This window comes from Camarhynchus parvulus, chromosome 11 (genome assembly GCF_901933205.1).
Source record: "Camarhynchus parvulus chromosome 11, STF_HiC, whole genome shotgun sequence".
Taxonomy (NCBI): Eukaryota; Metazoa; Chordata; class Aves; order Passeriformes; family Thraupidae; genus Camarhynchus; species Camarhynchus parvulus.
In genome coordinates, this window is record NC_044581.1 from 15945312 (window position 1) to 15958799 (window position 13488).

The following is a 13488-nucleotide window of genomic DNA, read 5'->3' on the forward strand; positions in this document are numbered from 1 at the left end:
CTTGAAACACCGGCACTGTGCCAGGAGTGGGGAACTGCCTCAGGGTGGGCATTTACCACAGGCAGAACCCTCAGAGCCACTTGCTGTATGGTACAAGAGACACGCCACGACAGGGATCAGAGGAGAAAGGAGGAGGCTCTCTGTCTTGAAGTTCCACAGGGACAGGTTTACTCCACAGGAGCAGGACGAAGGGGCTTTTGTACAGGTACAGTTTTATAAAGGGGGTGGATACAAACAGCAAACCAATAGGGAATCCTCAGGGGAGGAGTGAGGGGATTACATCAGGTATCTGGGGCCGCTTGGGGTAGGAGGGTGAAGAGGATGGGTCACATGGGCCAATGGGGTCTCCAGGAATAGGGGAATTCCAAAGGGGTATTGCAATCAGGGATTGGCCCGAGGTTAAAGTGGCAAAGAAAGTTTGGGAACAAAAGGGATTGGGTTGCCTTGACAGGCAGGGAAAGAGCTGGAACAAGGGGCAGGGAATGGCATGAGGGACAGCTTTGAGGGAGGGTAAAACCCAGGGGTGAGCCAACTCAGGGAGAACATGGGGGTACAACAGAACAAACCACTTACCAAGGAATCAATAAAAAATTCAAACTGCAACTGTTCCAAAGTGGGGGCACTATGTGCACACAGATGGGCAGTGGTGATGTCGCAGCAGCCACTGTGACATCGTCACCCAAGGCAGTGTTAGAAGGATGCTGGGTGTCGCTGTGACCTGCACAGGTGACAGGGGCTGCCGAGGAAGGTGCACGCCCAGGGCTGCTGAGGGAGGAGGGCATTGCAGGGCTCCGAGGCCTCACCCGTGTCCTGCTGCTCCCTCTGGCTGGGCAGAGGCTCTCCAGGCTCTCACCACCGCCCTGGCCATTGGCAATGGTGCGGCAGGACCCTGCCTGGGGCCGCTCCCCTTGCACCAGGGCCGTGAGGAGGGACAGCTGCTCCCACTTTGGGCCCATACGGACCCGGCACGTCCTGCGGCAGGAGCGGCGGGACAGGAAGCCCTACAGCCGCCCAGAAATCCACCCCAGGAGCAGCCGTGTGCAGGCCCCGGGGCTGGGCCCCTCTCACCCAGCTCAGTAAAGTCTTCTCATCTGCACTGGGTGACCCCACTCTCATTTGTCAGCCGTCCTCCTCTGCCTTTCTCGAGGTCAATATGAGGGCATGGCACCAGTGGATTCCCTCCTTCGCTGGGGCTGACAGTGCCTTCTCTGTCCTGGGGACTGGGGAGCCTTGGAACACACAGTCTCAGCTGTGAGTTTGGCTTCACTACCCACTGACCACACAAACCCTTGTCAAGTCTGAGGCTGGAGCAGTTTTGAGGCATGGCACAACCTCAGCCTGCTGGGCAGTGCTGCCAGCTTTGGGGTGCTTCCTGCCCTGGGGGAAGGTGCCTGGTTCAGTGATGTCTTGTGGCTCTTCCTGGACGTCAAGGACTGTTGGTGGGTCTAAGATGTGTCCCTGGGCTTGGGGGTGTTTATGGGTTTGGAGATTGCCAACAGATTTTGGGGATGTGCCTGAGTGTGGTGGGTGCTGCCAATTAGGGGGGAAACTGCATTGGGGGTGTTTCTGTGTGTGTCAGATGCGTGCTGCTGGGTTTGGGGGTGCTGCTGGGTGTGGGGTGCATCTGGTTTTGGGGTTTTTTCCTGGATTTGGGTGATTCAGCCAAGGTCTAAGGGTTATTTCTGGTTTGAGGTGCTGCTAGGTTGGAAGCTGTTAAAAGCAGGCTGTGCCCCAGGAGAAGCAAAGCGTGTCCCTGCAGGAGCAGCAGCCAGTGCACCCCGTGAGGTGCAGGGCCTGCTGTGCTCCCTGGCTGGTGTTCCAGCAGCTCAGCTCCCCAGCCATCCCTGAGGAGAGCTGGGCTGCTGCCCCTGGGGGTTCTGAACTCACCTCGTCTGAGGAGAAATAGTGTCTTTCACTCCTGGAGTACCCTGGGCTAGTGCCCACCTCACTGTCTGCTCTGCCTCAGCAGATAATGGGGCGTTTCTGACCAGGGTTCAATGCCCTTAGACCCTCTTTGGAGTCTCTGTGGATCTCTCAGAGCCACGGCCCTGACTTTCCATCCTGCTGCTGCTTTGCTTCTCCAAGTGCAGCTGAAGCTCAGGAGATTTTCTGCAGTGGAGTTCCTGTAGCACCAGGCAAGGTCTCAGACATTTCCTAGGTTCACCTCAGTCCACCTTTCACTGTCAGCAAGCACTGAATTGGCATAGCCTGGGCTCTTGGATCTTCTTGTAGCTTGTTTGTAAATAATTTTTTTTAACACTTTGGACACATTGGAAACCCTCCTGCAGGAGTTATACATGGCAAAATTGTTTTGAGAAAGTGAATACCAAGGTCTAGAAGCAGTCTGACAGCACCCTTTGTATTTCAATTCTTTAACAAACCATTTTTATCCATGTTGATTTTCAAAATCCCCTCAGCAGGTGCCCAGCCTACAGTGCAGAATGCTTTGCTTTATGATACATTTCTCTTTGAAGATGGTAGTTTACAGTACATATGAAAATATTCTGGAAAAAATATACATACGTACAATATACATACAACTTCATTTACAAACCCACTAAGTAATAAAGAAATTACAATAGAGAAATGTCGTAATATTTGTTGTATATTATCAGAATTTCTCCCCTCCTCTTAAAGACCCTAATGAACTTAGGGTTACCAATTAACATAACCAGAATTAAGAACACAAGTTTTCATGTAACCATTTAGAAGAGCTGTCAGGGTTTATCTGAGACCATTTCTGATTGCCATCTGCTTTCAAGAGTGCAACTTGCAGCTCTGGGTGTCACAGCAGCCTCAGCTGTGTGTTCAGAGTTTGGCTTCACTACCCACTGACAACACAAAACCCTGTCAAGTCTCAGGCTGGAACACTTTGAGACAAAATCAGGTAACATAGCATGGGATGTGCTTGTCAGCTCCATATCCTGGTAAATTGGTAGCATCCTAGTGAATTTTCTTTATTACTACAAAGAAAAACAATATTTCTCATAAATTCTCCAAAAATACTTCAGTGGAGTTTTTATTTTTCCACAGGCTAGCTGCTTCATTATGTCAAGGAAAAAAGATTTATTAAAGTCAGAGAAGTTAGTGCAGTATGGACTGCAGTAAATTTATTTTTAAATACTCTGAAAAATCTTGGCCTGATTCTGATTTTGCTATTAACAATTGACATAGTGACATTTCACTTGTGAGAGATTTGAATCCACCTTGTATTTTCAAATAATTTAAGTAATGCATTTGCATGAAATACCATAGGTCATTCTACACCTCCTCTTGTTTCCCTTTGGATCACTGTGCAGTGTTTATCTGTTGTTCTTGCTTTTCTTTCCATCTTTCTCTGAATCTCTGTGGTGCCAGTAAAGCACATCACATCTGCTTTGCAGTCATAACTTTGTTTTCTTGGTAAGACTGTGGGAATTCTTCCCTGTGCATGTTACTAACAATTCAGTGGACCATTTCATGGACCTCCAGCTAATTCTTCTTCTGCCTGAAAATCAGTTTGAATTCAGTAAGAGGCTACCACTACAGTAATTTACATTCCTGATATCTACTGATCCTGTAATTCAGTAACAAAAAAACCAGTCACAGTTGCCTAATCTACTAACTTAATTTAAAGATGATCTAAAAAGAAAAAAAAAGCATTTATGGAAGTGCAAATTAATGGCTGCATTGTATTTCATTTCAGCTGGTAGACAGTGACCTGGAAAACACAGTGCATTGGTATGGCTCTATCAGAGAAAAAAATTTCCAATGCCTAGAATATCATGTTGGCACCAAGTAGCTGGACTTTCAAAAGGGCTCAATTATTGAGTGTTGAACACTGTTGGACCTTGGGTCTTGGGTCAGAATATACTCCTTGAAACCTGGTCATGAGTTTCCTTGAAAGTCTTGCTTTGACTGCGCACGATGTTTGATTTAAGGTGTTGACCTTTCCTTACTGAATTAGAATATATATATTCTCTGGGTTTGAAGAGGGACTGAAGGGGGAGTTACTTCCATTTAAAAATGAAAAATAGATCTTCTAAGAGTAATGGTTAACAATGTGCTCTCATTACTCATTTCTAAATTGCTTTTCTTGGCACAAGCATTTCTATGTGGACCCTATTCCATAGTTGGAGAGAATCCAGCCTTTTAACTCTTTGATCAAACTCATAAAACTCTTCACAATTGTTCTGTCTTTGATGGTAACAAGAAACTCCCAAAGTATGTTAATAAATATCTCCAAGCACACACTTTTGTAGCCCTAAGGTACACACAATCATCTAATGGGATCCTCTGATACAATATTCAGGGACTAGTTGGAATATTCAAGTGTAGCATGTAAGAGTGTTAAAAAGCAGATCTCAGCTAAAGATCATATCCCTGAATGTTTTTCACATGATTCATTAGCTCCTAACATAAGTGTCATCCCTCTGGGAGAAGAGCCTGGTAAAGCACTATTTTATTTTTCCTCTATAAAAGTCAGCTGTGTCTTGATCTGACAGAAGAATGAGAACCCTGCCCTGTTTCCTGACACAAGAGGGAAGCAGAGGTGCCTGTGACTGTAAATACTCTGCCAAGCAGGGGGACAGCAAGAAGCACAGGTAAGAGAAGCAGGGGTTCTTCACTGAAGCAAAGTTTGTTGTATCATGACAAAAAAAAGGTATTAAAATCACCTTTTAATACTATCCAGTTAACATGGAAGCTAAGGGAGACTTGTGGTCAATTTTCTTTCCTTTTTTTTTTTTTGTTTGACCACAAAACCAGACAATCCATTCTTCACCCAGCTCTACTAATGAGCTCCTTTCTCCAAGGTTTTGTACACTGCATAATGAAGAACATCTGTACCTTGAGTAAAGCTTGAGAATTCTCTGCCCATTCACCAAAGGCCTTTTTCTCTTCTTTCAATGCAACACTACAAACTGAGTGCCTGGGAAAGAAACCTGGCAGAGCCTCCAGAACATTCTATTCTGATCACCTTCGCTCAATATTTCAGCAGAATTACCCACTTCATATGGTAATCATTTCCTTCTAATCAGTGTTTCCTATGTAACCTTGTTTATTCACTCCTACTTATTCCCACTTGCCAAGAAAGCCAAATGAGACTATTGGGGCATCTGTCTTTCATGACACTAAGAACAGATTAATCATGCTGACAGCATGCTAACAAAAGGATGGTTTTCATTAATTAGCACTTATAAATAATTTGTTAAAGGTTGCAGAGTGCTTAATGTATTCCTTAGTAAATAGTTATTACATGGACCAGCCAACCAATAAATTGCTTATAGCTAGAAAAATCTTTTCTGTTGGGCTTAGAGTACTTCTCAACCTTTCTGAAAACTAAGGGCCACCTACTATTCTGAGCAAAATGCTGATTGCATGGTCTTGTGGAAATGGAGTATTTTGTACCTCATTGCCATAACGTGTTCCATATGAGTTTATTATATTCTTATTATTCATAATAACAGATCTCTTTATTTTGCCTTGATTGTTTGGTGGTGTGCATAGGATTGATTTTTTGGAAGGGGAGACACTATTTTGCAGCCTGCTTGGTGATGTGTGGCAAACCATCAGAGTTCAGGTTGAGGTGTAGTGATTTATGGTATGCACTGCTCAGGTAGGGTGCTATTAGCAACTTCTTCATTAACTCTTCCTAGAAGTAGGCTAGTACTAGGCTGTAGTAATTAACATTACTGAACATACACACGTGGGAGCAGATACAGTTCTGACATTCTGAAACCGTCTGATTTTATTTTAACATTAGCAGAATTTCGAGTTTCATAGGGCATTTAATGAAGACTGAAAAATCTGGGTTTAAAATTTTGAAAAAAGACAGCAAAGCTTATCTCCAATGGGCAAGGACTACATCAAGTCTCCCAACACCCTTGGTGTGTTAGCTAGATCCAGTGGATGCTACTTAGTTACCATATATTGGCAAATACATTTAATACTTTTTTATATCTAAAAATATAATGCTGTGCAGGTAAAATTCTGAGAAGGTTTATATGCTTATAAAATTTCTATGAGCCCATTGTCTTCTGTTTATCACAATGTTTCTACAGCAGAGGATAGAAAGGGAAGCTGAAGATGTTTTCTTCATTATCTGTCTCTGATCTCAAGAGCTCCATGTGCATTCCAAGATTCTGCAATGTAATCAGGGCTGATCCCAGGAACTCAGCTGGATTCTCCACAAGCAGCATCCACTGTCACAGGGCTGCTTTTATTGCCAATCTCAACACGAGAAATGTTTTCTTACTGGATAAACCAAAAAGTATTTTTTAAAAATTAGATTTTTATGTGATAATTTTATACCTTGTGGAGAAACTCCATGTAGTGGCTCATGTTCTTTAGAATGAGTACACCAGCAAAACAGCCCATGAAGATGTAGTCCTGTACCAGTTACATGAAGTGTAGAATTTGTGGTAAATTTTCACTTTGACTGTAGCTGTAGGGATATGCTGAGATACTGACTTACTTCAGACAAATCAGAGGTTAAGAAGCCATACAGGCTTTTAATCATGTACAAAATTGTTACCGCAACTGTAGCAAATGCTGGTAGATTTTGAAAGAGAATTACATACATTTGGGCCCTTTTTGCTGCTCTATTTCAACTCAGGAGTAAATGAGAGAATTCAGCATCAGATTATTTTACAAATACATTAAGTGATGTAATGAATTTAAAAACACCACATTGCAGAGGCCTTGAGTAGTTAGATCTCATAGAGCTCTTGGGCTGTATTATAGAGCAGAGATCCAAATTTTATCCTGTGAGTACAATAGTAGAAAAAATACCCTTTTAAAATCCTCAAGAAAAGTTCTAGGAAAGAATGGCCTTCACAGGGGTGCATAAGCTGTCAAAAATACTACAACAATTAAATAATGGTAATTGCAGATTTATTGCATAATTTAAGAAAATCTTGCAGGTTTAATAGGTAAGAAATAAGAATTATCCTCCAAGCAGCAATATATTTAAATATTTAAACAAAATGAGAGAAACTGCTATTTATGACATGAAGGCAAATCTCTATTGTGAAGTTCTGACCAGCCAAAAGCAGCCAGCACATTTTACTTGCTTTTCAAATGCCAGGTGTTAAATTGGAACATTTGCATGTGGTCTGGCCACACACACTGTTCCCCTGGGATGTGCTGCCCTTCCCATGGGAGAGGAGGGCATGCTGTGCGAGAAGGGAGCTCCTGTCTCCCTCCTGGAGCTTTCTGGAGCTCCCTGTGAATGGCAGAGCCTATCTGTGCCTGCAGGAGACAAGGCTTAGCAAGGCTTCACACAGCAGGGCGTGGTCTAGTCCCAGGCTGGTTTGTTCTATAATGTTCCAAATGACATGTAATATTTAACCATAATTGAGACATTTAGAGGCAAGCATGTCTGGACTAACTGATGTTTTAAAACAGCTACTCCCCCTTTTCCAGCAGTGTATCACTGTGAACTGCATGTAGTGAAACAATTAACACCAGATTTTTCTGTTTCATTCAGCATTCTTAACCATAGGTAAAACTCTTGGCCACAGATTATTCCAATTAGACTTTGTAAAGGATGATCTTTGTTTTTCACAGCTCACATAATCCCAAAGTCCCTCTTAAACTTTAGAACAGAGAGGATCCCTTCTGCTCATACTGGAAAGGGTTACCATGCAGCAGTATTTTCTAAATAAAGTGCAGAAATAGGAGGTGAAGGAGCCCAAACATCAGGCTGAAGTAATATGCCAAAATATGATACAATATAGGCCAAAACATAATATATATCCCTGTACATAATGAGAGTACTCACTAAACATTTTTAGCATATGAATAGAAAATAAATTAACAGAGAAAAATTGTGTTTCAGGAAAGAGTGAGTTCAAGGCAGGAGAGGGATAGCTTTAACTCGCCACTCTCTAAGTGGGAGGTGTTACTAAGCAAAAGTGTGTGTTGATAACCCAAAACATGTCCTGGTCTTTTGTGTCTGTGATTATGGGATCAGGAATTCACAAACGTATCTCTTGGCAGTGCGGCAGACCTCATCCACCCACTTGCCCTGGGCTGCCTGAGACAGGAAGACACAGTTTTCCCTCTTGCCCCCGTTGGGCTGGGCACGGTCCCAGTTGGAGTAGAGCAGAGCCATTCCATTGACATCCACAAACCTCCCCTCGTGGGCCATGTCGGTGACACCCAGCCAGAGCTCGGCCGCGCCAGGCGCGCTTTTCCGGCCGTAATCGCGAAGGATGTTTGTTTCCTCATTGTTCCTGGGGATAGCCAGCGTCCCCCCCTTGGCTATGCAGTCCTCATTGGCCTCGTGGAAGTGCTTGGTGCCTTCTGACATGAGGTAGCACTTCTTGTGGGCCTTGGTCCCACGAAGGCACACTGTGAACAGACAGGGGTTTGCACGGTCAGTACCAGTCTGAGCCTCAGCTTTCAGTAATGGTTCTCCATACAATAATTTTCCAAAAGTGCCTCGGAACCTGACCAGACAAATCCTTCAGCTAGTGAAAGGCTTTTGACTCCACAGAGTGGGCCTGAAATTTGGAGTAAGGTCAGGCTTATCTGCTGGTGCTCCAGTTCATGCAGGACACTTTGTGCAGCCAGCACATCAGCGTGCCTTTGGGAACAGACTGCTGAAATATAACCCAGGCTTGTTCTCAGACCCCTTTTACCAAATAGGGCTGCTTTCACATGTTTTCTACCTCATTTCAGCAGTCCTGAAACTGATGGAATGGATGAGGCTTGTTTTGTTGCCAGACAAGTTGGTTATTGGGAAATCTGTATTTGGCTTTATAGTGGAGACAGACCTAAATGTCTTCTAATATTGGTGATATTTAAGTAAAGTAAATTTTCTCATCTTTTTCTAAGCTCAGTTTCCAGCAAGCAAAGGCAGGACAGAAATGTGCTGTGTAAAATGTTTCCTGCTCACCAGGAAAATATTGATTTGAAATTTGTGATACAAATCTCTGAGTGATTACTAAAAGTGTAGTTCTACCTGTAGAAGATTGCATATTCACCTCCCTTGGAATTTATTTATTTTCTTCCCAGCAAAGTCTCCCCCTTCAAATTCTAAATCCAAATGCAGTAAAGTTACTTAAATCTATAAATGGATTAAAAAAGTGCGCACTTATTACTGAGCTTACAGAACAATCTAGACCCAATCTTCTAAGATTTGAATTTATAAATCTGTTTGCTTTTGCGTCTGCTGGGGAAGTCTTGATGTGAAGTCAGAATGGACCAGAGGGTTAATCTGGCAGCTGCTCTGTCACTGGAGTTGCCTTGCAGAGCTGCTGCTGGGGTTGCTCCAGCCCGAGGTCTGTGGGGACAGGAACACAGGAGGGAATCCTTAAACTTTGCCTCCCTGCTCTCCTAATGCAGATTTGTGAAAAACTGATTCTCCCAAGAAAAATAATGATGGCAAGGTGAACCCTCCTTGGTGGAGTGTTTCTTCTGAGCTGAGAAAGGTACCAAAGGCCCAGAATAGACTCTTGTAACAATTAGTTTTAGAATCCTGCATGTTATTACTTGCAGATTATTTCATTTATTGTTTAAGATCATCTTGTACTTATGTGCATCTTCTGTCCTGATGTTTTCTATAATCTGTTTTTAATTCTTGTCATCTCTTCTTGTAAAAAAATAATTATGTCTCTGATCAGTAGGATATGGAAGTCACTTTGGACCATATCCTATGTCTCAAGTTTTTAGTATTTCCAGTTGTAGTATTCATTGCATTTTTTAGCTGCATTTTCAGAGTCATAACTTTCTATTAGGGTTTAACCTTCAAATTTTAACCCTTCCAATGGCCTAAGTAATGAACCTATTTATTAAATGTGGAACTCTTTAACAAATTTATATTTATGGGAAAGATCAGAGAGACTTCAGCAATGATAAGAGCTGGATGTCTTTAGGGAGGGACTATGTGCTGCAAAATGGTGTGTGGCATTATTTCACATTTCACTCTGTGTAGAAAGGAGGCCCAGAAAGTTCAAGCAAAAGAAGAAATCAGATTTTTATGTTGTGTCTTGGAAATGCTCATAAGCTAAAAATGGAGCTCCCTTTTTCAGTTGTTACAAGGACATTTACAAAGACAGTCAGAGCTAGGGGGGTGATAGGTGTCTTTTTGCCAGATTTGGATTCCAGTTGCACAGTGTGGGTTATAAATTTAGAATAAAGCTCAAAATAAGTTTTGAGGAGAGAAAGTCTCCCAGTTCTGGTTTTATTTCTAAGCCACTGCATGCTTCCTCTGAAGCTCCTTCTGGAAGCAACACAAGAATTACTTTTAAACAAGAGTTACTTGTCTAGAACAGGCTCCCTCTTTTAAGAAATTTCTAAAGCCTTCTTATAAGACATTTGAAATAAAAATATTTTGTAAAGCCCCAAAAGCTCTATGTAACCCAAGACATAAAACTGAACAACCCAGATATTACCATCCCTAAGGAAAATACATTCTGTTTCATGAGAATGATGTAATTTCCTCTGTAATGTCCTCTTGAACATGTTTAAATGCCAGGTTTTGTGTCAACAGCTGTGAAAAAGCACAACTGTCTAGTAGGTACATGTGTATTTACCCTTATTATTTTGTTTGGAAATTTCCATCTGGTTATTTAAATACTTAAAGAACTCTGCACGTTGGTCCTGAATATTTCTGAATTCACAGTGGATATAACTTTTTAAGTTTTATGGCAACATCCACATTTGAATATATGTTCATATCAAAGCTGGGCACTTAACTCACTGACCACCTGAACTCTCAGACCCAGGAACCCTCACCGTGCTGCCTTTGGTGACACAATATTCAGAGCTTGAAGTTGTGCATAGCAAAGACAAAAGTACTTCTTGCTCTCAGTGAAGGATCACCACTCATTCCCTGATTTTACTTGAATGCTTCCTTCAACACTTGTCTGGTAAAGCTATGGCACACCATGGTTTTATGGAGCTGCACTCCTCAGTCATAAAATCCCCTGAAAGAGAGGGGTGGGAGTGAAGAAGAGAGGCAGTGAGAACTTTTGGAAGCCACTGACCAGCATGAGCTGCTTTACCTGACTGAAGTGCTTGTATTTCCTTCAGAGCATTTACTTCTCGCCACAATTTGTCAATCTGGGTCTTCAGGTCATCTTTTTCTTACACAAAAAGAATATATAGAAGTTAACAAATATGCACACATTAAAAAAATTTAAAATAACATGTTAAAAGCTGTTTCAAAATATCAAATATCATGCTGATATTGTTGCATTGTTGAAATGTTTTTGATTATTTTTAAAGATTTGTCCTTAATGAAAATATTCCTCTAAGATTTCTATTAAAAACATGAGGAACCCACCTTTACCTTTCCTTCTCCTCTTTTATAATGGATGTTGCCTTAAAAACTGTTTGAAAATCATTGTTGCAGCTAATTATTATTTAGTGAGCTGGTATGTAATTTACAGAAAATGCCCCTTTTTCTTTTGAAACTGTATACTCTGATATATGGACATGACATACAAAAAATAGCAGGACACAAGTTGTGTTTCTTCAAAGCAATGTTATTTATATGAGCATGAAAGTTTCACACAGCTCTTGTTTTAGCACAGGGAGGAACAACAAATAAAGCCCAACCTGACAGTCTGAATGTTGCAGATGTGCTTGCTGAGCTGCAATCTCTACTTCCCAGGATTAGCCTTCCTCTGTCCCTCAGTACAGAGGGGGCCTGGGCACTTGAGTCACACAAAGTCACTCTGAATCAGCATTTTGTAGTACTTAAAAAAGCACCAAGAATATGATGGCACAAGAAAAGAAGCTAATTTGCCCATAACTCCATTTTCATGTCCTCTTTTCCTTTTTTTTTAATCATAATATCTTTCAGGGCTCCTTGCTTCCCCAAGGCAGAATTATCTGTTCTCCAATCAGTGCTACCTGTGCTAGCATAAAAAATGTATAAGCAGGCTGTCCTTAGGGCACCTAAGCTTAAAACCCTAGAGTTCCCAAAGGAGAAGGAAGTTCTACAACTGTGTGGCTCCAGAGTACCTCAATCTTCTTGTACAATGGCTTTATCAAAGCCACAATTTTTTTTAATTAAATAGGAGTTCAAATACTTGCCATCAGTGAGCCTCCATCATATCTGCTTTTATTAGAAATACACCTTTAAATTAAATACACAGGCATTTCTAAACAACATTCTGTGGGTTTTTATTTACTCTTAAACTTTGCTGTGGGGACTGATGCTTTATCTTCTGCTTATTCATTGATGTTGACCTGCTAATTAGTTTGCCTTGCCATTTCACAGTGCTTTTCATACAAGTGGAGTAATATTCCACAGAGAGTAGGCAGACATTCTGTTAAAATTAGGAAATGGTGCAAAACTCTGAATAATAATCCTTGGAGCCTGAATACTTCTGCTTGTTTCCCCCATATATACGAATTTCCATTTTTGTGATCTTAATCAATACAGCTACTACATAACTAGGAATGATCAGCCAGAGTCCTCTCTCAGCTGTACCTGTGAGTTCTAAATAACGTTGACAGAGGCGAACAGCCAGAACAGAGCAATTTATTTGCAGCTGTTATACAGCTCTATTTTCATAATTCATTCTGGCACCTTATTTGTGGCTTTGCTAGCTCACATAAAAATATTTAAAAGACAGATATGATATAGACTCAAGTGTCCTTTATAAATAAACATTTGTGCAATGTTAATTTCTGGTTCATGCAGTGCTGTTTAAAGTACACAGTAAATTTGCATAGTCTATAAGGTTTTATCCCTCCTCCCAGTTCAGACCCAGTACCTTTCACTCTACGTTTGCTGTGCTTCCTGGCTTTGAATTTGGAAGCCTGGCTGATGGTCTGGTCCAGCAGTAGTAAGCTTATGAGCAGAAAAATCATAAGTCCAGTTTGTGCCATGTCTCTTTGAAAGACCCTAGGAAGGAGCTTGAGGAGATTCCCTTTAGCAGCTCTGAGAGAGGCCACCCAGAGCCATCTCAGCAGGGACTGCCTGAGCTCAGCTTTATAGGGTGTGCTGGCAGCCTGGGCTGCACTCCGTGCTTAGAGAATGTGTTTGATGCTTGAGCTGGCTGTAGCACAAGACACCCCCTTGTTTCCATTCTGTTTCCATTCTGAGCTCAGCTGTCCCAGCCCTGAACACTGCCCTGATTGCCTCACCGTGAGCTTAACACTGGAGCCAGAGCTGGGGAGGAGCAGACGGTGCCTGTGCTCTGCCAGCCTCCAGGAGGGGCAGCCAGAGGATTCCCACAAGTGCCAGGGGCCGGCCCAGCACGGCTCTGCCCCAGCCTGGTTAAGTCCGGACATGGCCACCACCTTCCAGTGAAGCACAGCCAGGATGCTGCTCCCTCAGTAAATGCAAGCACTGCAACTACAGACCCACACTGAGGATAGATACATTAAAATCACATTATGTGGGCAGTGCACGTATTGGTTTATGAAGAGTTAATAAATGCCTGATAGGTATGACTGCATGTCTGGTGAAAACAGCAATCAGCAGGGTTTAGTAAGGGGAACAAAAAGTAGCAGCGCTCTCCCAAAGGTTCCCAAGTTCTGATTGTA

At 42.3% G+C, this 13488-nt stretch overlaps 1 protein-coding gene across 1 annotated transcript; it reads right to left on the reverse strand.

The window, feature by feature from the left end:
• Nucleotides 1-7074: 7074 nt before the first annotated feature.
• Nucleotides 7075-13053, reverse strand: CLEC3A (C-type lectin domain family 3 member A). The gene is made up of 3 exons (XM_030956164.1): nt 12714-13053; nt 10992-11072; nt 7075-8334 (listed from the first exon to the last, which is right to left on the reverse strand). Exons 1-3 carry the CDS (start codon nt 12826-12828, stop codon nt 7943-7945), a joined length of 588 nt encoding a protein of 195 aa, XP_030812024.1. The 5' UTR covers nt 12829-13053; the 3' UTR covers nt 7075-7942.
• Between the last annotated feature and the right edge of the window lie 435 nt (nt 13054-13488).

Bases quoted from the DNA above. Each gene is read 5' to 3' on its own strand.
- CLEC3A (XM_030956164.1), bottom strand. From the start codon at position 12,828: ATGGCACAAACTGGACTTATGATTTTTCTGCTCATAAGCTTACTACTG. The intron at 11,073-12,713 runs GTACTGGGTCTG...TTTTTGTGTAAG, and splicing joins CAGCAAACGTAGAGTGAAAG to AAAAAGATGACCTGAAGACC. The intron at 8,335-10,991 runs GTAAAGCAGCTC...GTCTGTTCACAG, and splicing joins AATACAAGCACTTCAGTCAG to TGTGCCTTCGTGGGACCAAG.